Raw genomic sequence first — 24,372 nt, 5'->3', positions numbered from 1 at the left:
CCACCAGGCGCTCATTGGAAACTCTATGGGGCAGTTCTACTCCGTCCGATAGGGTTGCTATGAGTTGGAATCGACTCAATGGCAATGGGTTTTTTTTTTTTTTTTATATACAATAGGTATCTAGGTTGATTTGATGCACTCAGTTGAGACATTAGAATTATGGTGTTGGCAAAGAATATTGAATATACCATGGACTGCCAGATGAACAAACAAATCTGTCTTGGAAGATGTACGGCCAGAATGTTCTTTAGGAGCGAGGATGGCAAGACTTAATCTCATGTACTTTGGACATGTTATTAGGAGGGACCAGTCCCTGGAGAAGGACATCATGCTTGGTAAAGCAGAGGGTCAGCAAAAAAGAGGAAGACCCTCAATGAGATGGATTGATACAGTGGCTACAACAATGGGCTCAAACATAGCAACGACTGTGAGGATGGTGCAGAATCGGGCAGCACTTCCTTCTGTTGTACATAGGGTCGCTATGCGTTGGAACCAACTTGATGACACCTAGCAACAGACTGACAAAACTCCAAACAAGGAGTCTAACACCCATCCTTTCTGCTAGATTGGCACTTCTCACAGTGTGGTCTGGAGACCCCTGAGGGTCCCCCAAGGCCCTTTCAGGTCTGCAAGGTCAAAACTATTTTCATAAAACTTCTATTATTTTATAATAATTCTTTTCTTTCTCTCATCCTTTCATGAGTGTACAGTGGAATCTTCCAGAAGTTATATGACATGAGACACTAGAACAGAGTGAATGCAGAAGGTGATATGAAAATAAGTTGCCAGGTATTAAAGAGATTTGCAAAAAAATAATTTTTTGCTTTAGAAAATAGTTATTTTTCATAAAAGTGTTAGTTATATTAACATGTATTCAGTTTTGTTATTTTTAATGAATTAATAAATACATACTAAAATTTTTCCATTTTAATTTCCAAGACAGTAAACATTGATAAATATTATCCATAGAAACAAAAACTCTTTAAGGGCCTTGATAATTTTTCAGAATATAAAGGAGCCCCAAGGTCACAGTTTGAAAACTGCTGCTGTGCTGTAAGATATTAAGAAATCAAATTTATCTTGTGATTTTCTGTCCTCTTTGGGATCAATTTGCTACTCAAGTTTTAGAATAGTTTATCAGACCAGACTTCCCTTTGCCTATATAAAAAAATTTTTTTTTTTTGCCTATAAAAAAAAAGTAGGCTGGAATAAATAGGCATTTAGTGGTATATAAAGGAAAACTACTCCTTTCTATTGGCCACAGCAGTATGAGTCTAGTGACCCAACCTGATGGTAATACATCTGTCTTGCTTTGTAGGGATCATTTCATTCTGCCCTTTTCCTGCCCTCCAGATGCATGGCAGCAGCTGACCTAAGCCTGGGTTAATTAAGATGAAATTATCTACTACTTTGCTTTTTCATACAAAAGACAAGGGATTTACCAACAATTCTATCTTTGTATTTCATTGCAACATAATTGATATGAAAAATACACAAATAAATCTGAAAGTCTAGATCAAGCTTCTCAACTGATATATCATGGCAAGTAAATGGACTGACTATACTTATGCTGAGTTATTGATCTTCTTAGCCCTCAGGGAAGTCCATGGGACCTGGGGCAGCCAGACACTGTCAGTTTGTAGCTTCTGGCACATTACCCTACTGTGTAAAGCAAATACTATGATGAGGTTGGGAAGCACTGGCTTATATCAATTTCTGGAAAATTACAAAGTGCCAAAATAGATATAAAAAGACCAATTACTATCAAAGAAACTGAAATAGGTACGGGATGAAGAGGAGGAATATATAATAAAAAGAAAAAGGGTGTATACAGACTGACAAGGCTGGTGTATTGTTAAAGGAAGCATATCGAATAACTTCATTATCTGAAACTGATTGCTACTCACCACACACAATACACACACACAGTACACATATACACACACAGAGTCAAGGAGAGAAGATAACTGAGACACTGAAATCAAGATTCTGAGTTTCCAAAAAACTCTGCTCAGAGAATTCTTAAGTAGAAAAGCAGCATTTGAAAACCCTCTCCTCAGACATATGCCCCCAAAGGCAAATGCAGCATCACAGGAAACAGATTCAGAAAGTCCTCTCCCCTTACAACTGTGTTCTTAGTAAGCCAAGTCACATTTCTTTTTGGTTTTGTTTCCTCTGCCTTTTCCTAAAAGATGGTGTTTCCTAAGGGTTATATGCAGGTTCTTTTCTCACCCCAGGTGATTTCATTCATTTATAACGGAGGGTCTCAAAGTATGGTCTGGGAACCCCTCAGAGTCCCTAAGATATTCCCAGGGGGTCCACAAAATCCAAACTATTTCCATAATAATATTAAGACATTATTTGCCTTTTTTTTTTTTTAAACTGTGTTGACATTTGCAATCATTGTACAAAGCAATGGTGGGTAAAACTTATAGCACTTTAGCACAAATCAAGGGAATGGTACCAAACTGTACTAATAGATATTATATTCTTTACTTCTATGTCTTCCCAGTTAAAAAAAAAAAAAGCCAGTTTCACTTTAAGAATGTGTTTGATGAAGCAGTACAAATTATTAGTTTTATTAAATCTCAAACCTTGAGTACATTTAAAAAAGTGTTCTGTGATGAAATGGGAAGTACACATAAAGCACTTCTGCTCATACCAAAACACATGGTTGTCTCAAGGAAAGACACCTGTGCGACTGTTTAAGTTGTGAGCTGAACTAAGTCACTTTTTCCATACAACACCATTTTTACCTGCAAGAACGACTGGCAGACAAACTAAGGTTATTCAGATCTGGGTATTTTGCAAACATTTTGTCAAAAACGAATGACATGAGCCTGTCACTTCAAGGAAGACAATTTGTAGCATTTGTTGCAATGACAAAATTCAAACTTTCAAGTGAAATTAGAATCTTAGAAAGTTTATATCCACCTGCGAGCTTGACAACTTCTCAATACTAACAAGATTTTTCTAATGAGATTGGTTACGATAAGATTAACTAGTATTTTCTAAAAAATATTGCATAATGAAATGAAATTTGGAAGATCTGTATAACTCAATGGACCAGTATTTTCCAAATGACCGATACATGGTGTCCATTCACAGTGCAAGACAGCCTTGACAGAACAAAAAGGGAATCAAAACTCATTAATGTGGTTTCAGATTCCACATTGCAACTAACCTTTAAGAAACTATTTGTTGTGTTTTGGTGTAGCATCAAAGAAGAATCATCAAGTTATCTCAAAGAGCTATTAAAATATTTCCCTCTTTTTAGTGACAAAGGAGCCCTGGTAGTGCAGTGGTTAAGTACTTGGCTGCTAAAAGGAAGGTTGGTAGTTCGGAACCCACCAGCCGCTCTGTGGGAGAAAGATGTGGGAGTCTGCTTCCATAAACATTACAGCCTTGGAAACCCTATGGGGCAGCTCTACTCTGTCCTTAACGGTTGCTATGAGTCTCAACAGACTCGACAGCAGTGGGTTTTCAGTGACACTATGTGGGGCCAGCTTTTCTTCATTATACTTTTAACAAAACAATGTATCACGAGAGACTGAAAGCAGGAGCCAGATAGGAGAATCCAGCTGTCTTCTATTAGGCCAGACATTAAACAGAATTGCAAAAATGTAAAATCAATGCTATTCTTCTCACTAAATATTTTTTTTGAAAAATATTTTTTCAGAAACATGTTATTTACGTTAACATATAATGGATGTGTTGTTATTCTTAAATTAATAAATACATTTTTAAATTTCTCAATTTTAATTTTAAATATGGTAATTATTGATAGCTATAACCCACATAAACAAAAGGTCTTTGGACTTCTCAATACTTTTTAGGAGTGAAAAAGGATCCTCAAAACACAAAGTTTAAGAACTATAAAATTATATTAATACTGTTTATGTGTTGGTGACGCCCAGACATTCCTTGTTCTTATACTCCCTATTATATATGCATCCACGCCAATGAATTTTTCTGAGTAAATTCTTTTTTTTTTTAATTTTGTTGTTGTTGTTGAGAATATACCCAGCAAAACATACACCAATTCAACCATTTCTACGTATACAATTAAGAGACACTGATTAGTCTTCGAGTTGTGCAACCATTCTCACCCTCCTTTTCTGACTTGTCCTTCCCCCATTAACACAAACTACTACCCCCTAAAGCTCCCATCTAATCATTCCAGTTGTTGTTGTCACTTTGATCCCATATAGATAGTTCTTAAAGAGAAAAATGCTCAAGGCAGACATATTTTACTAGTTAAACTGTTTGGTTTTAAGAAGACTTCAGGGATATTTTTAGTTTAAATTTTTAAAGATTATCTTAGGGCAATAATTTCAGGGGTTCATCCAGCCCCTTTGGTGCCAGAAAGTCAGGAATCCGAATAAATTCTTAAAACGATAGGCTTTGTCCTGATCAAAAGGGGGAAAAGTGTGGAACAGAATTCTAAATGCTCAATGAATCCAGACTTTTTGAAGCATGGAGGCTGGGTGAGCCCCTGAAACTGTTGCCTTGAGGCAATCTTTAAACTAAAAACATCCCCTGAAGTCTTTCTTTAAACTAAACAAAAAAAAAAAAAATTTTTTTTTTTTTTTTAATTACTAAAGAATGTTTGCCTTGAGCATCTGTGATGCAGTGAATTCCTTAATATGGCCCTTCTACCCATGGTCTTGTGACTCCCACAAAATGACTGGGTAAAACTACGCAGATAAGGTGCATGTAACCCTTCTGGGGACGGGACCATGCAAATAAGGTGTATGGAACCTTAACAAGGGGATTGGTCAGTTTTCCCATTTCACTAGGCTTAAAATGAGCCAATCCCAGAGACTAGGAAGAGCCTCAAGAGCCAGGAGCAGACCACATCTTTTGGACTTGAGGTCCCTGTGCTGTTAACCTCCTAGCTCCAGGAAACAGAGATTTGTAACAGAGATCTGTAACACTGAAGACAGCAAGAGATGGCCTGGCAGCAGTGAGACGTGGCAGCAAACACAGCAGAGTCCAACGGCCGAGAAATGGTGGCAGCAGAATCAGGAGACTGGAGCAAGATGGCATGGTAGGCTTCCTGGCCCACAAAGCGAGAGAGCTGAGAGCGTTTGGGCAGGAGGCTTCTTGACAGAGAGGGGTGCCTCTGGGCACTTGTTGGAGGAGCTAAAGAGTTTTGTTAATACTTGCCCAAGAAGGGTAGGAGCCGAGGGGCTGAGAGTCGAGAGAGAGGCCTGCCTGTGGGCACAGCCAAGAAGCGGTCCTGTCTGAAGCACTTTACCCTGAGTCGTTCCTGAACTGTCACCTGTTGCTTCCCTAATAAACCCCATAATTATGAGTATAGTCAGTGAGTTCTATGTGGCCATTGCAACAAATTATCAAACTCAGCAGAGAAAAAGAGTGCCGTGGAAGGGATAGCTGGTGTCAAAATTGGTAAAAAGGCTGGAGAGAGGAGGTGTGCCTGACTTTCAGCTCACAGGAATCTGCCTTGGGCTGATGAGCTTGATTCTCTCTCCTCCTCCTTGTGAAGTTAAACAAGGTCTGACACCATGCCATTTTTACAGTATTGTGCTCTTCTGAAGATTTATATGGGATCAAATTGACAAGAACAATTTGAAAGGTCAGATAGGAAGCTTAGGGGGCAGTGAGTTTATGTTAATGGAGGAAGAACAATTTGGAGATGGAGGGTGAGAATGGCTACACAACTTGAAGAATGTAATCAATGTCACTGAATTGTACCGTTAGAAATTGGTGTGTATTTTGCTACGATATTTTCAACAAAAAAACTTGGGGGGAAAAAAAGAGAGGACAGGATTTGTCATGTACAAGGACACCTGTACGAAACCCAACATTCCTTGCATGGTCTGTGTACAAGTAATCTTTGCAGTTTCCTTTGAGGATCATTTAAAAAGCTGGCAAATTTGTTCTTAAAACAAAGCAGAAACAGACTAACAGAAAAGGCTATGACACATACTGTGCTAAACCACGACAAAGGCACACACTGTGGAATTACACTAGATTATTCTTCACACCTTCCCCATTTGCAGCAAAGTTATCTTCACCTAGACCTTTTACCTGGCTTAAAGAATTAACATGACCGATGCTTTGTGCCATCTGATGAACCTAGGTACTGTGATGAGAAAGAAGGATCAGCATCTTGCTTATATCTTACCTCATTCTATATAAGGGAAAGATGTCCTGAGATAATAAGTATTACTTGGAGTATGTCAAAGTGCTTCAGACAGACACAAACTAATTTAAGAACAACTTGCAGTTTTATTGTACAGTAGCCAATGAATATTTTAGTTTCTACAGAGCAGTGGTTCTCAAAGTGTGGTTGCAGAACAGCTGGGAATCCCTGAGACCCTTTCAGGGTGTTTATGATGTTTTCCCTTTTCCTATTACCTATCTGTGTAAGGCCATATTTTCTCCAAGCTCTTCAATAAAATCAACATAATAGAACAGACTAAATGCAGAAACAGATATGAGAACCCAGCTGTCTTCTATTAAGCCAGACAATAAAGAGATCTGCAAAAGTGTAACAAGTAAAAACAATGCCATTCTTGTCACTAACCTTTTTGTAAATAAGTTATGTTTTATGAAAAAGTCATCTTACATATAATGAGTTTATCATTTTGATTTTAGTGTGGTAAAATATATATAACAAAACTATACAATTCAATATTAAGTATATTTATCATATTGTGCAACTAAAAACAACTTCTACTTCCAAAATTATTTTATCACTCCAAGCAGAAACTTAGTACCCCTTAAGCAGTAACTCCCTATTCTTTCCCAATATCATTATTTCTAAATGATTTAATAATGACATATTAAAAAAAATTTTTCGGTCTTAACTTCTAATACAGTAGTATTGACAAATGTAATCCATATAAACAAAAAAAAATTTTTTTTGAATTTTATTGTGCTTTAAGTGGAAGTTTACAAATCAGGTCAGTCCCTCATACAAAAATTTATATACATCTTCCTATATACTCCTAATTGCTCTCCCCGTAATGAGACAGCCCACTCCTTCCCTCCACTCTTTTTTCGTGTCTACTCCTCCAGCTTCTGACCCCCTCTGCCCTCTTATCTCCCCTCCAGATAGGAGATGCCAACATAGTCTCAAGTATCTACTTGATCCAAGAAGCTCATTCTTCACCAGCATCTGTTTCTATCCCATTGTCCAGTCCAATCCCCGTCTGAAGAGTTGACTTTGGGAATGGTTCCTGTCCTGGGCTAACAGAAGGTCTGGGGGCCATGACCACCGGGGTCCTTCTAGTCTCAGTTAGACCATTAAGTCTTATCTTTTTATGAGAATTTGGGGTCTGCATCCCACTACTCTCCTGCTCCCTCAGGGGTTCTCTGCTGCATTCCCTGCCAGGGCAGTCATCGGTTGTAGCCGGGCACCATCTAGTTTTTCTGGTCTCAGGATGATGTAGTCTCTGGTTCATGTGGCCCTTTCTGTCTCTTGGGCTCATAATTACCTTGTGTCCTTGGTGTTCATTCTCCTTTGGTCCAGGTGGGTTGAAACCAATTGATGCATCTTAGATGGCCGCTTGCTAGCATTTAAGACCCCAGACACCACTCTCCAAAGTGGGATGCAGAATTTTTTTTAATAGATTTTATTATACCAATTGACTTAGATGTCCCCTGAAGCCATGGTCCCCAAAACCCCACCTCTGCTACGCTGGCCTTCAAGGCATTCAGTTTATTCAGGAAACTGCTTTGCTTTTTTGGTTGAGTCCAGTTGTGCTGACCTCGCCTGTGTTGTGTGTTGTCTTTCCCTTCACCTAAAGTAGTTCTTATCTACTACCTAATTACTGAATACCCTCCTCTCTCCCCCTTCTCATAACCATCAAAGAATATTTCCTTCTCTGTTTAAACTATTTCTCGAGTTCTTCTAATAGTGGTCTTATACAATATTTGTCCTTTTGCAACTAATCTCACTCAGCATAATGCCTTCCAGATTCCTTCATGTTATGAAATGTTTCACAGATTCATCACTGTTCTTTATCGATGCGTAGTATTCCATTGTGTGAATATGCCATAATTTATTTATCCTTTTACCTGTTGATGGGTACCTTGATTGCTTCCATCTTTTTGCTACTGTAAACAGTGCTGCAATGAACATGGGTGTGCATATATCTGTTCGTGTAAAGGCTCTTATTTCTCTAGGATATATTCCAAGGAGTGGGATTGCTGGATTGTACAGTAGTTCCATTTCTAGCTTTTTAAGGAAGTGCCAATCAATTTCCAAAGTGGTTGTACAATTTTATATTCCCAACAGCTGTGTATAAGAGTTCCAGTCTCTCCACAACCTCTTCAACATTTATTATTTTGTTTTTTGGATTAATGCCAGCCTTAGTGGAGTGAGATGGAATCTCACGGTAGTTTTGATCTGCATTTCTCCAATGGCTAATGATTGTGAGCACTTCCTCACGTATCTGTTAGCTACCTGAATGTCTTCTTTCACATAAACAAAAATTTTTGAAGTTTTCAATAATTTTTAAGAGAATAAAGGAATCCTGAGACTAAAAGCATAAGAATTTCAGGAGTCAAGAAGGGAGCTACTGCACTGTGGTCACAATGTTTCAAGCAGAGGTAGGCTCCAGAGTCATTTATTCAATTAACATTTATTGAATAGCTAATATGTACAAAGCATTGCATTAGATACACCCAATCTAGTGAAGGAGGCAAGCCCTAAAGAGATCTGTATCTGAAAGTCATCCCCAAAGAGCAGGGTAGTTCAGATCTTGCTGTATAACAGTTCCATTCAACAGTGAAACTGTTTCTCTCCAAATACCGGCTGTGCCTCGACAAATGTTTCTGAGATCATTCACTTTATCTAGCTCCTTGACTTCACTACCTGTCTGTCAGCTTGTTGTACTGTGGTCGATTGCGTGTTGCTGTGATGCTGGAAGCTCTGCCACTCGTATTTCAAATACCAGCATGGTCTCCCATGGTGAACAAGTTTCAGTGGAGCTTCCAGACTAAGACAAAGAAGAAAGGCTGTCAATCTATTCTGAAAATTAGCCAATGAAAATCTTATGGATCACAACAGAACACTATCTGACTTGCTTGCTTTGGACATGTCATCAGGAGGGACCAATTGCTGGAGAAGGACATCATGTTTGGTGAAGTAGAGGGTCAGCAAGTGTGAGGGAGACCATTGGCGAGATGGATTAACACAATAGCCACAACGACGGACTTTAACATGCTGGTGATCATGAGGATGACCCAGGACCGGGCAACATTTCATTCTGTTGTACATAAGGCTTTCATGAGTCAGAACTGACTCCATGGCAGCTATCTATCTATGACTTCAACATAAATCTACTATCACAGTAGGTAAAGAAAAGTAAATATAGAAATTATCCGGAAAAAAAAAAAATGATGAAACCTGAAACAATAATTGAGACAATCTAGACAGAAGCAAAAGAATCTACTGTAATAGATATTTTCCTCATGGAATGTATATAGAGTATATAATTTTTGTAAATCCAAGCATTTTAGCGTACTAGGAGAGTTCTATTGAAAGGAATACTAAAGTGAATTTACACCAAAGTGGTAGGATAAAAGACACAACCCCTCAATTCATTCATTTCATTAAACACATTTATCTTTTTAAGATGGATGAGTGATTATACAATTTAATGCATTTGCTTAAAATAGAAACACACACACCAAACAAGAAGTGGACTCGAGGAAAAAGGTTAACAAAATTTCTTAAGTTTTCATTATTCTTTGTGGTCTAAGAAACAACCGTTTGTCAGCAAGATACTAAACCTACATTTTAATTAACAACTGTAAAAAAAACTGGATCTACCTCCTCCAAACTCTGATAATGTCCTGTGCATACACTTACTACACTGTGTTTTAACCAATGATTTTCTTGCCTTTCTCCCCAAGGGCAGAAAGCATGACTTGTTGACCTTTTTATTTTTGGCATGTAGTCTGATATCTGGTATATACCAAGCTCTCAATACGTAATCATTGAAAATGAACAACTGAAGTAATAGGTAAAAACTTAATCCTCAACTAAAAGGTGAAATGTCTCAAGAATCTGTGGCACCTGTAAGGAAGAAATTGAACTCAGCCTGTCCTCTTGGGTCATAAGATAATCTACTGGCTCATGTTTATCAAATGCAGAAAGTGGTCATTGATTTCTGGGGAATCAGTAGACATTCAAGTTAACCAATTTCGGTCTATAACCAGAGAATTTCCCAAGAAGAATTAAACACAACCACAACATCTGATTTAGTCTGATGCTCTCTGTGCCTATAATTGAGACTTCTTATGAATGCTATCACTACCCAAAAGCTAAAGACTACAAGGATGCAGTATGATTGATCACTTTTATATGGCCTTTCTTGCCACGGTCTTGTGACTCCCACCAAATGCCTGTGTGGGCCTATGCAAATGAGGGGATTAGATAGCTTCCTAATGCACATAAGGTGCCTGACACCCTTGTGGGGGTTGGGACCATGCAAATAAAGTATATAGCACCCTAATGAGGGGACTGGTCAGTTTTGCCATCTGCTAGGCTTAAAAAAGAGAGCCATCCCATTGGCAGAAAGGTAGGACCTCACTACCATCAAGGAGTGGAGCATGTTCTTTGGACCTGGGGTCCCTGTGCTGAGAACCTCCTAGACCTAGGAGACGGAGAGAGAGAGAAAGAGAGAGCAAGTGAGGCAGCTGTAACACTGGACATAGTGCAAGATGTCGAGAAGCAGTAGCAGAGAAATGGCGGCAGCAGAACCAGGAGACCAGCACGAGACAGAGTAGTAGGCTTTCCAGCCCAGAGAGCAAGGCGGTTACGATAGGCTTGCCAACCCACGGAGTGAGAGAGCTGAGTGCCTTTGAGCAAGAGGCTTCCTGGTGGAGTGGGGTGCCTCTGGGCATTTATCAGGGAACTAACCAGCTTTGTAGTACATGACTGAGCAGGGCACAGGCCAGCCCGAGGGGCCCAGGGGCCAAGCCTGCGGGCACAGCTAACGCGCTGTCCTGTCTGAAGAAGTGAATCTGAGTCGTTCCTGATCCTGAATTGTAAGCTATTACTTCCCTAATAAACCCATAACTGTGAGTATGCTCTGTGGTTTCTGTTTAGCCCCTGCAACAAAATATCAAACCCAGCAGAGAAGTATAGAGTGCTGTGGGAGGGATGGCTGGTGTCAGGACTGTTAAAAAATTTGGAGAGAGGAGGCATGTTTGGCCTCTGTGTGATAGGAATCAGCCTTGGGCTGATGTTGATGGTGATTCTCTCCTCCCTACTCATGCAGTTAGAGGAGGTCAGACGACCCGAACACCATTTTTACAAAGGTATAACCTTTTTAAGAAACCCTGATAAACCTTAATTTACAAAAAGAGATATAATAAAGGGTTATTATTATCATTGCCTTATTAGGGCTGTGAAGGTCTCCATGTACATTTAACTACTTGACAAACTTGTCTGTTTATAGATCATTAACTACTTGACTGAGAAGATAAATATAGAACATAACTACAGAGCAATGCTTGGCTAGAAGGCGCTGTCAAGAAGGCACTAACAACCGAAGATCGCTCAAAACAGTTTATTAGTTAAGTGGTCATTTAAGTCATTTAGAAAATGATCTACATTTTAAAATCCCATTATTACTACAATTTTTTTAGAAAGACCTGTTGTCTAAAGCAGAAACCCTGGTGGCGTAGTGGTTAAGAGCTACATGCTGCTAACCGGAGAAGGTTGGCAGTTTGAATCTACCAGGTGCTCCTTGGAAACCCTATGGGGCAGTTCTACTCTGTCCTGTAGGGTCGCTGAGTCAGAATCAACTGGACAGCAATGGGTTTGGTTTTTGGTATTGTGTAAAGCAAGGAAAACTGCCTTGCTTTCGATTTTTTAATAGTTAGAAGTGGTATAGTTAACTCCTTTTTCAGTAATACCTCAATTAACCCGCTTAAAGATAATGCAGGGCTGGATTCAGGTATACACAGGCCAAAAATCAGTGAATTCTTTAAAAGAAAATTTTTATTTGCCTAAAAATACCTCTGAAGAGGAAGTCAAAATAGGTATAGCTCCTTCTCTCCACTTTATAAGGAAGATACAGATTTCACTTGCTGCCTCCCCTTCATTAATCTCTTCTTTAATCATCTAGGACACCCTGATTTCTGAATCAGGAAGTGGCTAAAGCAAAAATATCTGACATGTTTTTGCTCAGTGACAAATACATCATCTCCAGGGACAGAGCCAGGAACCTGACCTGAGGCATGACAGTACTCAGGGTTGTCTGCAGAGCATCAACACAGACTGCACACAAAAGGCTGGGGAAAGAAGTTTCCCCAGAGAGAGGGGGGCACAGAAGACTTTCGACCATCTGGAGCTTATTAAGAGGTAGGTTCTTAGATAAGGGCAGGGCCATGTGGTCACCTTTTCCAATCTTGCTCTGCTGGATCTGCAAACCTGACTTAATTCTGTGATTTACAATTCAGGAACACCCAACAGAATACCTTTAGGGATGCAGAGGAATGGGCTGTTTCCCTTGCGGCCTACTTATAATTAGCAGCTGTGGCCAATCTTCCCAAAGCCTCTCTCTCTCCCCTCTCTGGAGGACCTACTAATATTGGGCTACAATGCTATGAGATGACACAGATCTGAGAGGAGGGTAGCAGGCCTGTCAGAAGAGGAAAAAAATTTCTTCCTCCATTTAGACAGAAGTGGTGGAGAACAGGATTAAAAAAAAAAAAAAAGTATGTAGCAGAGGTAGCAAGGCTTGCAAGAGGAAGATGAAATGAGTGGTCAAGAAACGTGCACAAGAAGATGAGTCACTTCTTTTCCTGCCAGTTCCATGACAGGTCAGCGAGTTTGTTCTGGCCCCAGTGAAAGAGAATGGTATTGAGAAGGCTCTTTAGACCAACAGAGAAAAGGGAATCAGCATAATGAATAAGCATCGGTGAAAGCCCTTACCCATCTCCTGTATAATTCACAAAATAATTTTCTTCTGACAATAAAATGCTCTCACTGCACTACCATATTAAAAACAAATGAGTTTGTATAGCTCTGATGGTGTGAATATTGTCTCAGGCTCCCCTCCGTGACCCTAAGGAATGCCTGCTCAAGGGACTAAATTATTAAATTGCAAACAATTTCATCTTTAAGATCCAGTTAAGTCACTGAGTATGGACCAATCTTTCCCACAGGTCTCAATCAGCAACATACTAAAATAAGTTTTAAAAAACAAATTGGAGTTTTTAAAAATCTTTTGATAGGGTACCAGGAGTTGAGTGTGTGCGTATGAAAGAGAGAGAAAAGCTGTAGTGCAATGGATTGCTTTTATATGGCCTTTCCCACCATGGTCTTATAACTCCCACCAAATGACTGGGGAGGACTATGCAAATAAGGTGCACGGCACCCTTGTGGGGGTGGGGCCATGCAAATAAGATGTATGGAACCCTAACAAGGGGATTGGTCAGTTTTGCCATCCTGCTAGGCTTAAAAAGAACCATCTCAGAGGCTGAAAGGGAGGCCCTCACTATCACCAAGAAGAGATGGCAGTGGAGGATGTCCTTTGGACTTGGGAACTCTGTGTTGAGAACTTCCTAGACCCAGGAGACAGAGAGAGAGAGCTGTAACACCAGAGACACTGCAAGATAAGAAGTGGTGGCAGCAAGGCAGTGGCAGCAGAAACAGGACACCAGTGTAAGATGGCACAGTGGGCTTCTGGGTCCACAGAGCAGGGTGGTTACAGTGGATGTGCCAACCCACGGGAAGACAGAGCTGAGCACCTTCAGGCAGGAGGGTTGCTAGCAGGGTGCGGTGCCTCTAGGCACTTGTTGGTAGAACTGGGCTTGCTGACCCAAAGTGAGAAAGCTGAGCACCTTCAGGCCTAAGCTTACTGGAGGAGTGGGGTGCCCTGGGCACTTACTGGCAGAGCTAAAGAGCTTTGTAACGCTTACCTGAGTAGTAGGGCAGAGGCTGGGCCAGCCCAGGAGGCCTGATGGGCCGAGAGAGGCTGAGGGCCAGAGAGAGGCCTGCCTGTGGTCACAGCTAAAAAGCTGCCCTGACTGAAGAACTGGATCCTGAGTCCTTCCTGTTCCTGAATTGCAACCTGTGACTTTCCTAATAAATTTCATAATTGTGAGTATAGTCTGTGAGTTCTGTGTAACCACTGCAACAAATTATCGAACCTGACAGAGAAGTAGAGTGCCATGGGAGGGACGACTAGTATCAGAATTGGCAAAAAGGTTGGAGAGGAGGTATGTCTGACCTCCGCCTCACAGGAATCAGCCTTGAGCTGTTTGTTATCTTGATTCTCCTTCTCCCTTGTGAAGTTAGAAGAGGTCAGATGCCCTTAATATGCCATTTTTACAGTTGGTGTCAGAAGTGAGATTCATTACAATGGCTCCAGACTCATGAAAGAATGGGACTTTGTAAGAGAAAGAACCAGGGGGCGTGGGAAGTGAAACTTTTGATTCTTAGATGGTTACTTTGTTTGATGTTACCTGTAATGGCTGAAACGAAAGCAAGAGATATTATGCTGCAGCTGAGGGGAGAAAAGCTCCATCTGGCATGGCTTCGGTCAAAAGCCAGGCCAGTTAAACAAGTTGACTGAGAGGAGGCCAGGGTGTTCTGGCTCCACCCAGCCACAGGCCCAAGGCCACAGGCATATGAATGGGAAGATAGTTAAGGGGTGGAGAAGATGAAACTGTAACATTTTTAAAAGGGTTATATGTTTATTTGAACGTACTGTGGATACTGGATATTCCTCCTACCTAGTATTGAAACAGACCTACATGTATGATGGAAATGATTATTGGGTTACAGATCGGGTCGCCATGAATTGGAACCGACTTGACCACAACGGGTATAGATAACAGAGAGGATGTAACTCTGCCTTCAGCCAATACTGGACTGGATATGCTGAAAGACGAACTAGGATTTGCCCAAAGGAAACATAGACTGTTGGTTTGAATGCAGTAGTCCTATGTATAGTGTACTGGGGGCTTAGGTCAAAAACCTGAGTTTCGCCTAGAATCTTCTGAGCCAAGAAATTTGCATTTGAAAAAAAGACCTGCAGAAAAAAATTGACCGTTTTACTTTTTGAATTTTGAGCAAGTGGTTTGCCATTCCATGTGCCAAGTTAGGGAAAGTCAGCGCTCGTCAGAAGAACCCCCTCCCAGGACTGGAACTTAAAGGGAGCTGGTGAGTATACAGCCTGGTACGCTCACTTGAGGTGACCACCTGGTACCATGAGATGAGTGGAAGTGGGAGAGGTGCAGAAATGAAGAGATGGTCTGAGTTTGGACATGTTCCATTGGCATCCACTGACCTAGCCCACAGAGGCTTGGAATGAGAGAAAGAATGGGCTGGCTGGTCTCAAGTTGTGTAGACTCCTGAGCCTACAGGTGGTGTCCGTTGACCTAGCCCACAGGGGATACGAATGAGAGAGAAGAGAGAAAAAGAAAGACTGGCTGATCTGAAGGGCAGGGAGATGTGTGGATACCCAAGCCTATGCCTGGTACCCACTGACCTAGCCCACAGAGGCTAGGGATTAGCTGACCAGCACCCAATCAAATGGAGAGAAAGATGTCTGACACCATGAGCTGGTGTAGACTGCTGCAATTTAATGGTATGCTCTGGACCAGACTTTGCTTATGGATGCAGATGCTCAAAGCTCCAACCAGAAGAGAAGATTCCTCAGATCAAGGAACATGCTTGTCTCCTCAGAATACTGGATAGGGACAGACAATTTAAACACTGGCTATCTAAAATGGGGCAGATAAAAGCTTACATGCTTTAATGGGTATACTTACATTATTGAGGGGGACAAGGGAGGATCCCCACTGAATAGATTGTTCTCTTCCTGATGAGTCTGGGGAAGAGAAGGTGGGGGAAGATGTTGATAGGATTATATGATTCAGTTCTGAGTGCTGACTGTTAACCGGGTTAACTGTGATTGTAAAAACTGTAATTGTAGAAGCAGTAACTGTGAAAGAGTAGAATAAGGGGGAGACAACTGCGGGACTAGAGTACAGTGGCCAAACCTAAAGTTCATTAAAGACTTTGCTTGTAAGGCTCAGAGCAGTTAAATTTTATCAGAGGCTAGAAAGGGTGAAGAAGAGATGACTTTTTTTTTTTTTTAATAATTTTTATTGTGCTTTAAGTGAAAGTTTACAAATCAAGTCAGTCTCTCACACAAAAACCCGAGATGATTTTTTGAGAATCTGACCAGATCAGATGGATACCTGCAGCAGACCTGAATGGGTGGTACCTGAGTAACCTCACTCTGAGGTCTGTCCTACTGAAGGACTAATTGTTAATGACTGTTTTGGACTGCAAAAATGATTGGGAGGGGGAAGTTATCCTCCAAGGATGAAAGAACCATGGCTAGAAAAGCCAGGGGGTGGCCTGCGATAGGATGGATTGCTTTTGTATGGCCTCGCCTGCCACAGTCTTGTAATTCCCACCAAATGACTAGATGGGACCATGCAAATGAGGTGCTTGTGGCCTAAGAGGATTGGATAGTTTGCTAATAATGCAAATAAGGTACACAGCACCCTTGTGGGGGTTGTTGTCGTTAGGTGCTGTTGAGTCGGTTCCAACCCATAGCGACCCCAAGTACAAAAGAATGAACACTGCCTGGTCCTGCGCCATCCTCACAATCGTTGTTTGAGCCCACTGTTGCAGCCACTGTATCAGTCCATCTCATTGAGGGTCTTCCTCTTTTTTGCTGACCCTCTGCTATACCAAGTGTGATGTCCTTCTCTAGGGATTGATCCCTCCTGATGAAACCAAAAAACCAAACCCACTGCCACTGAGTCCATTCCGACTCATAGCGACCCTATAGGACACAATAGAACTGCCCCATAGAGTTTCTAAGGAGCGCCTGGCAGATTTGAACTGCCGACCTCTTGGTTAGCAGCCATAGCACTTAATCACTACGCCACCAGGGTTTCCCTCCATCCTGATACGAAGTCCAAAATATGTGAGATGTAGCCTTGTCATCCTTGCTTTTTAAGGAGCATTCCGATTATACTTCTTCCAAGACAGATTTGTTCATTCTTTTGGCAGTCCATGGTATATTCAACATTCTTTGCCAACACCACAATTCAAAGGCATCAATTTTTCTTCAGTCTTCCTCATTCATTGTCCAGCTTTCACATGCATATGAGGTGGCTGAAAACACTATGGCTTGTGTCTGAGGCACCTTAGTCTTTAAAGCGACACCTTTGCCTTTTAACACTTTAAAAAGACCTTTTGCAGCAGATTTACCCAATGCAATGCATCATTTGATTCTTGTGGGGGTGGGACCATGTAAATAAGGCGTATGGAACCCTAATGAGAGAATCAGTCAGTTTTGCCAACCCGCTAGGCTTAAAATGAGCTGTGTCAAAGGCGGAATGGGAGGACCTCACTACCATGAAGAAGAGATGGGAGCAGAGCACATTCTTTGGACCCAAGGTCCCTACGTTGAGAACTTTCTTGACCCAGGAGACAGGCAGAGAGAGTTGTAACACCAGAGACAGTGCAAGATACTGAAAAACGGATGCAGAGAAACAGATGCTGAGAAACGGCTGCAGCAGAACCACGGGGCTGGCGTGAGATGGCGCAGTGGACTTCCCAGTCCATGAAGCAAAGCAGTTACAATGTATGTGCCAACCCATGGAGCAAAAAGAGCTGAGTGCCTTTGGGCAGGATGCCTGCTGGAGGAGAGAGGTGCCTCTACGCACTTGTCAGTAGACCTAGGCTTGCTGACCCAAGGAGTGAGAGAGCTGAGTGCCTTCGGGCAGAGGCTTACTGGCAGAGTGGGGTGCTCTTGGGCACTTATTGGCAGAGCTTAAAGAGCTCTGTAACATTTGCCTGAGCAGGACAGAGGCCAGTCCAGCCCAAGAGGCCTGATGTGTCGAGGGCCCAGAGGCTAAGGGCCAGGAAGAGGCCTGCCTGTGGACACGGCTGAAAAGCAGTCCTGACCAAAGCACTGCATCCTGAGTCGTTTCTAATCCTGAACCTGTTATTTCCTTAATGAACCCTATAACTGTGAGTATGGTCTATGAGTTCTTTGTGATCACGGAAAACAAATTATCGAACCCAGCAGAAAAGCAGAGTGCCATGGGAAGGATAGCTGGTGTCGGAATTTGTAAAAAGGTTGGAGATAGGAGGAATGTCTGACTTCCGTCTCATAGAAATCACCCTTGGGCTGGTGATCTTGATTCTCCGTTCTCCTCATGAAGTTATAGGTCAGCTGCACCAGCCACGCCATTTTTATAGTGAACCTTTAACAACAGATACAAAAGAGATGTAGTCTTGCCTCTCTCAATCAAGCCAAACATCTATGGTATTTCAGATTGAAGATCCAGGTTCAGGGGTACTCTCTGGGCATTTGGGTGTACCCATCTCAATCATTCAATAAGTACTGGCCACACACTACATTTAAGGCATTCTGCAAGGTATAGGCCATCACAAGCAACCAGTCGGCAGAGGTCCACAAAGCAATGTCTCTGTCCTTTGATACGTAATAATCTCCTATCTGCAGTTCTTTAGCAAAAGAAATAGCTAAGTACAAACAGGTAGTCAGATGATTTTTTAAGTCATTTCCGTCAGTTTAGGCTGCAGTTCTCTAGAGAATGTGGAAACTTAAAAAATAAATGCTCAATGTAGTTGATGAAAAGGAAGAGAAAGTAAGTCCAAACTGTAAACTCTGTATTTATTCTTCGGGGGATTCCTGACACAAAACACACAAATAATTTATCAAGGGGCACAGTGTAAAATTCACTAAAATATGCAGTAACTGGAACAAAAACAGATAAAATGCAAAGTTCAAGTCAAACCCATTATATTAAATAACCTCAAATAGGATGAACATGGATTTGTTCTCCAAATTCTACAATACTAGGAACAGGGGGGTTAAATCTTAACTCTTACAAGAGGGTTTAAGGATTAAGAAAGGATGGCCACATCATTCGGTGGAAAGAGCACTGGACTGGGGAACATGATCTGGATCCTGGTTCCAGTTCCTCCTCCACGTGAGTATGCAACCTCTGAAAAGCTTCAGGATGTTTCTAAGTCTCTGTTTACTATCTGTAAAAGGAGGAGGCTGGAGTTCTAGCACTTACAGTTTATAGTTACTGCATTAACTGTTTTTAGAAACTAAATCGGTGGGATTTGAGGAATGAGAAAATGTAGGAAAGACGATTAGCTGTACCAATATTTCTGGATGTCTTTTACTATACTCTAAGAGTGCCTTCTATCCCCTTTATGGAAAACATCGCAAGAGAGGAACCGGTAAAGTAGCTGTCAATTCTATTACTAACTTAGGTAAAAGGTAGTGGGTCTTAAAGAGAAATAAAATAGCAAGACCGCTTCCAGGGTTAACTTGACCAATAGCAAACATGAAACAAACAAGGTGCCTGCCCTCACTAGCCAAGAAATACCATACTAGAATGCTTTCGGCCCAGTATTCCCATCCACCCTTATTCCCCTGACACTGGAGCACCATAGAAACGTTCAGATAGAATTCCCACAGGTAAAGGATCCTTTCCAGTGGCTCTGCTAGGCATATATGTCTACAGCCCTGTGGGAGAATCCTTCGAAAATCTAAAGAGATAAGTAAGTTTATATAACAGGAATGTTTATAAGCAACAAGCTATTTCTTCTTATCACTAACAAGGGGGAAATTTCCATACTGGCATACACTTACTCCTGAGAGAGACAAGTGGTATGTGCCTCTCCACTCCAGGAATACTTAATACAATGACTATACTTAAATAACAGCAACACCAAATTCCTAAGGACCCAGAGACAGCATTTATTTAGATTTTTAGGTTTCACTGCTTCTGCTAAGAGCATTTTCAGTTTTGGACTTCAACAGGTTGGAAAAATACTTTGATGACAATAGACAAACAGTAAATAGACGAATGATGTGCTACATACAGCATTTTTTTGCAAGATTTTTGTGTCAGAAATAGCAGGCAAATAAAAAAAGCAATCCAAAACATAATACTAACTCTTTAGAGAGTAACAGATTATTTTATCTGCAACACACTGTCATCCTAGAAAGAGCACCTTTGCATTACAATAATTTCTACTCCGGACAAAGGCAAAATGTACAAGATATGTCAAAGTGCAATTCTCATTACCTATGCAGAAAGAAGTCTCCTTCCTGGAGTTTGAGTAGACTTGATCGAAACAGCCCATAGCTACAAGTCTACATTATAAAATCGCCACATCAAGTCCTCAGTAAAGATCTTTATCTTAGACAGCAGATATGACCCATTCACTCAAAGAAAGGTGAAATCACTGTTACCAAGAGCACAAGGTTGGACAAAGTATGTTGTGTCTCCTACTAAACTCACTTTGAAGCTTGCTCAATATAGCTATCTTCTAATAAACGCTATGGCTCTTAATCCCTTCCAGACGACCAAGCCTTTCATGTAGGCCTCCAAGGCCTGCTCTGCAGTTGACACCTTTCCATACTTTGGAAGCCTCAGGCTCTGCCATACTCATGCCTACCAGATTTCTACTTTCATTCTAACTCTGGGGGAATTTTTCTGAACACACACATATCCTAAACAAACGTCCATGAGCTGACAAACCAAGGCTTGGGGCCTAACTAATCCTGTTCCTTTCAACTCTCAGAAACTAAAGTGTCCTAACAAATCCTAGATTCCCACGAACCCACTCCTGCTTGGAACGTGTGGCTCTCGCGGAGACCCCCTCAGCTTCCACGGCCCTAACTGGCTCTAATTCCCCTGGCCCTCTCCTGCTCCTCGCTTCGGGATCTCTGCCCAAGCTCACACTAAATTCCTCATGTGTAGAAGGCTTGGAGGTTAGCTGGGAGAAGGCCTATAAGGCCCCCTACAAGACCTCCAGGATGTAAAATTGAATGGGCTCGGCGTTTCCCTCGCCCCTCACTCACTCTTTCATTTGCCTACGCCCCTGCTCCCTGTATTTACCCAGGCTCCACAACCCCCTCGGTACCCCTCAAGGCATCCCCCTCGGCGGCCCAGACTCCTCCAGCCCCCTCCTTCCGGGCTTTCCCCTCAGTTCTGCTTCCGGTCCTCGGTCTCTCCCCCAGGGCGTCTCCAGCGCCCGCGTCCCCGCGTCGCCCCCGGCCCTCTGCGCCGCTCCCTCGCGGGCTCTCACCGCTCGAAGAGCAGCCTCACGGAGAATATGCCCGCCGCCAGCGGGAATACCGAAAGGATGTGCCGGGCCCGTGGGTAGCCGTAGCCGTCGCCCGGTCCCTCTAGGTCGGCCCAGCTCACGTTCTGTGGCAGCCAGAAGCGCTCACTCCACAGCCAGCCCCACAGCAGGCCTAGAGCTCCCGCCGCCGCTGTCGCCATCTTACGCCCGCCCCGCGGCTGCCGCCGCCACAGCCTCAGCTGCCGCCACAGCCAACGGAACCCGCGGGGAGGCGGACCCGCGGCGGGGTGGGGCCGGGCCGGCAGCCACCCCCTTCCGGCCCCGGCTCGGCCCCGGGACAGCTCAGCCCGCCTCCTTCGCGGGGCCAGGCCTCTTCATCGCCCAACCCGCCTTCCCGCCTTCCCGCCCACCTCCCTCAGAGCAGCCGTTCTGTGGGGACACGCCCCCTCCGGAGCCTCCGACTCAGTCTCCGTATCGCCTTGGGACCCTGCCCTTTCCCTCCGGCGACCCGCCTTCTTGCAGCCCTGGCCCCACCCCGCAGGCCCCACCGGCCCAACTATGGCCCCGCCTCTCGCTGCTGGTCTGGGGCAGCTTCTTATCCCTCACGCGCCCTTCCAGCCACAGCCACGCCCCTTAGTCCAGGGCTAGCTCCTTTAGGGGGAGGTTCCTTTTTCTCAACCCAAACCCATTGCTGTGGAGTCCATTCCGACTCATAGTGACCTTACAGGACAGAGTAGAACTGCCCCATAGGGTTTCCAAGGCTGTAAATATTTAGGGAAGTAGACTGCCACTGCCACATTTTTCTCCCGCAGAGCGGCCGGTGGGTTCTGACCGCCCCTTTCTTTCAGTTAGCAGCTGAGGCTTTAACCGCTGCGCCGCCAGACGTTTCAAATCCGTCACCGCTCCCAGCCAAGCCATGCCTATTTCTCTATTCCCAGCCGCCTTCCCGCCAGAGCTTAACTCCCCATCTCAGCAGACCCTGCCTTCTACATCACCGTTTTTCTCTTTTCCTGCCAACCTTTTCCTCCCTCCGTGCCCCTGCATGATCTTAAGCCCTTTTCACTGCTTTAGTCTTTAAAAATTATAATCACCTTTCCTCGGAAAATGAATTTTTTATCCTTTTATTCTGATGAAGGAAATGGAAGAAAGCAAACCTGAAAAAAGACACCCAAAGGAAAATACAAAGGCAAAAGAAAAATAAATGATGGGCAGTGTTTAATGAGGTTTACTGTGTGCTAGGTGCTGCGCCGAACGTTTTACCCAAGTTATTTCACTTCTTCACTCTAGGCGGTAGGTATTGTTATCCCTAGTATTTTAGGAGTTAAGTAACCTGAGCCCGACAGGTCAAGCAGCTCTTGCCCAAGGTTATATAGCTAAGAAGCTGCAGTGCTGGGCTTCTGAGCCAGAAAGCCTTTAGACTCTAGAACCCTGAACCCTTATCCTGCAAACGGTCTTAATGTTAGGTTTCCACATTGAACATTGAACTCTTTTGTGGAACAACATACAGGGAGGGGAGCCATAGACTAGGCGCTTTCAAAAGGCAAAACTCCAAATTGTCCCTCAATTGCCTGAAAACCTTGAACCCTGGGTGCTATCTGTTCAAATCAGGCTACAACGTTAACTACCAAAGGCTAATTAGTATGACCTGAAAAAAAAACAGAATGAAATCTCAACCTTTTGCCCAAGGACAAGTAAAGTAACTTTATAACCAGTAAGGCATGCTTATGCCAGATGTTAAAGGGTTTCAGAAGGAGAGGAAGGGGTAAAAAAAAAAAAAAAAAAAAAAAATGCAGCCATCCTGAGGTATTGCAGTTCAGTGGTTCTCAGACTTTAGCGTGCATCAGCATCATGTGGAGAGTTTGTTAAAACCATTTTTCTGGGCCCCATCCAGAGATTCTGATTCGGTAGGTTGGGGTAAAGAGCCCACAAATTTGCATTTTTAATTTCTAATAAATTCGTAGATGATGCCACTGGTGCCGGTCTGAGAACATCTACCTGAAGCCATTTTCATCAAAATCCTGCAATAGCTTAGTGGCAATTATATTCAAGATACATTTTCAAAGGAAGTAAACCCTCCCTTGGTCCCATGGGAAGTTAAATCAGAGCTCTAAGGAATAGAGAACATGCTAAGCTGGCATGCAGGGACCCTATACACAAGTCTAGCCCCAGAAAAAAACACATGTGTACCATTTCTCAACCTCTTGGTTGTTGGAAAACATATTGCTCCCCATATATGTAATGAAAACAAACTAGGTGCAGCTGTCGCTTTGGTCAGGGGTGATGTGATCAGCAAGCTGCTGGAACCAAGTTGGTTCTGCAGCAGTCAAAAAGAGGGTCTCCTTAACCATTTCAAGTCCCAAGCTGGCCCCTTTCCCTGCTTCTCCAACAGAAAAACTCACACCATCTGTCATATATTGAATTATGTCCTCCCCAAAATGTATTAACTTGCTTAGGCCATGATTCCCAGGGTTCTGTGGTTGTCCTCCATTTTGTGATTGTAATTTTATGTTAAAGAGGATTAGGGTGGGATTGCAACACCTTTATCAGGTCACATCCCTGATCCAATATAAAGGGAGTTTCCCTGGGGTGTGGCCTGCACCACCTTTTCTCTCTCAAGAGATGAAAGGGAAGCGAGCAGAGTTGGGGACCTCATACCACCAAGAAAATAGCACTGGGAGCAAAGTGTGTCCTTTGGACCTGAGGTTCCTGCGCTGAGATGCTCCCAGATCAAGGCAAGACCGACGCATCACAAGGACTTTCCTCCAGAGCCCACGGAGAGAGAAAGCCTGCCCCCTGGAGCTGGCGCCTGAATTCAGACTTCTAGCCTACGGGACTGTGAGAGAATAAACTTCTCTTTGTTAAAGCCATCCACTTGTGGTATTTCTATTACAGCAGCACTAGATAACTAACACACCATCCAACTCCCACTATTGACATACTAAGTCCAAACAAGGTTGACGTTATTTAAACAGGTGAGAGAAGAATAAATGATTAACAGTTTGGCTGCAGGTTGTTTTCTAAGAATGTTTAGGATTATCTGGTCATTTTCCTGACAAGGACATCCTTTACTTATATCGATTATGATTCTGCTCCTTGTTTCTATCCTCTGTACCTATAGTGATATGTTTATCTTATGTCTTGAAAGGCACAGGAAATGGTTCTTCTAAGGGTAATCTTAGTCCCCAATTGACATACTCAATTGATATTCATAAATGCCGGGCACAGGCACTTGGACCCTGTATAAAATCAAAACATATAATGAGTACCGTATGGGTGAT

General features: G+C 42.7%; 1 protein-coding gene across 3 annotated transcripts in view; it reads right to left on the bottom strand.

Moving 5' to 3' along the window:
• The window catches only part of CERS5 (ceramide synthase 5), a 35,049-nt gene extending 13,695 nt beyond the window's left edge, over positions 1–21,354 (bottom strand). Inside the window, exon 1 of one of the 3 annotated variants that reach the window (XM_064284243.1) lies at positions 21,098–21,354. In XM_064284243.1, the coding sequence (XP_064140313.1) occupies positions 21,098–21,294 (197 nt within the window). In that variant the 5' untranslated portion in view covers positions 21,295–21,354. The remainder of the gene's footprint in view (positions 1–21,097) is intronic. The other 2 variants (XM_064284242.1, XM_064284241.1) reach the window with 2 other exon arrangements.
• Between the last annotated feature and the right edge of the window lie 3,018 nt (positions 21,355–24,372).

The sequence above is a fragment of the Loxodonta africana genome, chromosome 4 (assembly GCF_030014295.1).
Source record: "Loxodonta africana isolate mLoxAfr1 chromosome 4, mLoxAfr1.hap2, whole genome shotgun sequence".
NCBI lineage: Eukaryota > Metazoa > Chordata > Mammalia > Proboscidea > Elephantidae > Loxodonta > Loxodonta africana.
The sequence above is the reverse complement of the archived record's forward strand: the minus strand, read 5'-3'. Positions and strand labels throughout refer to the sequence as shown.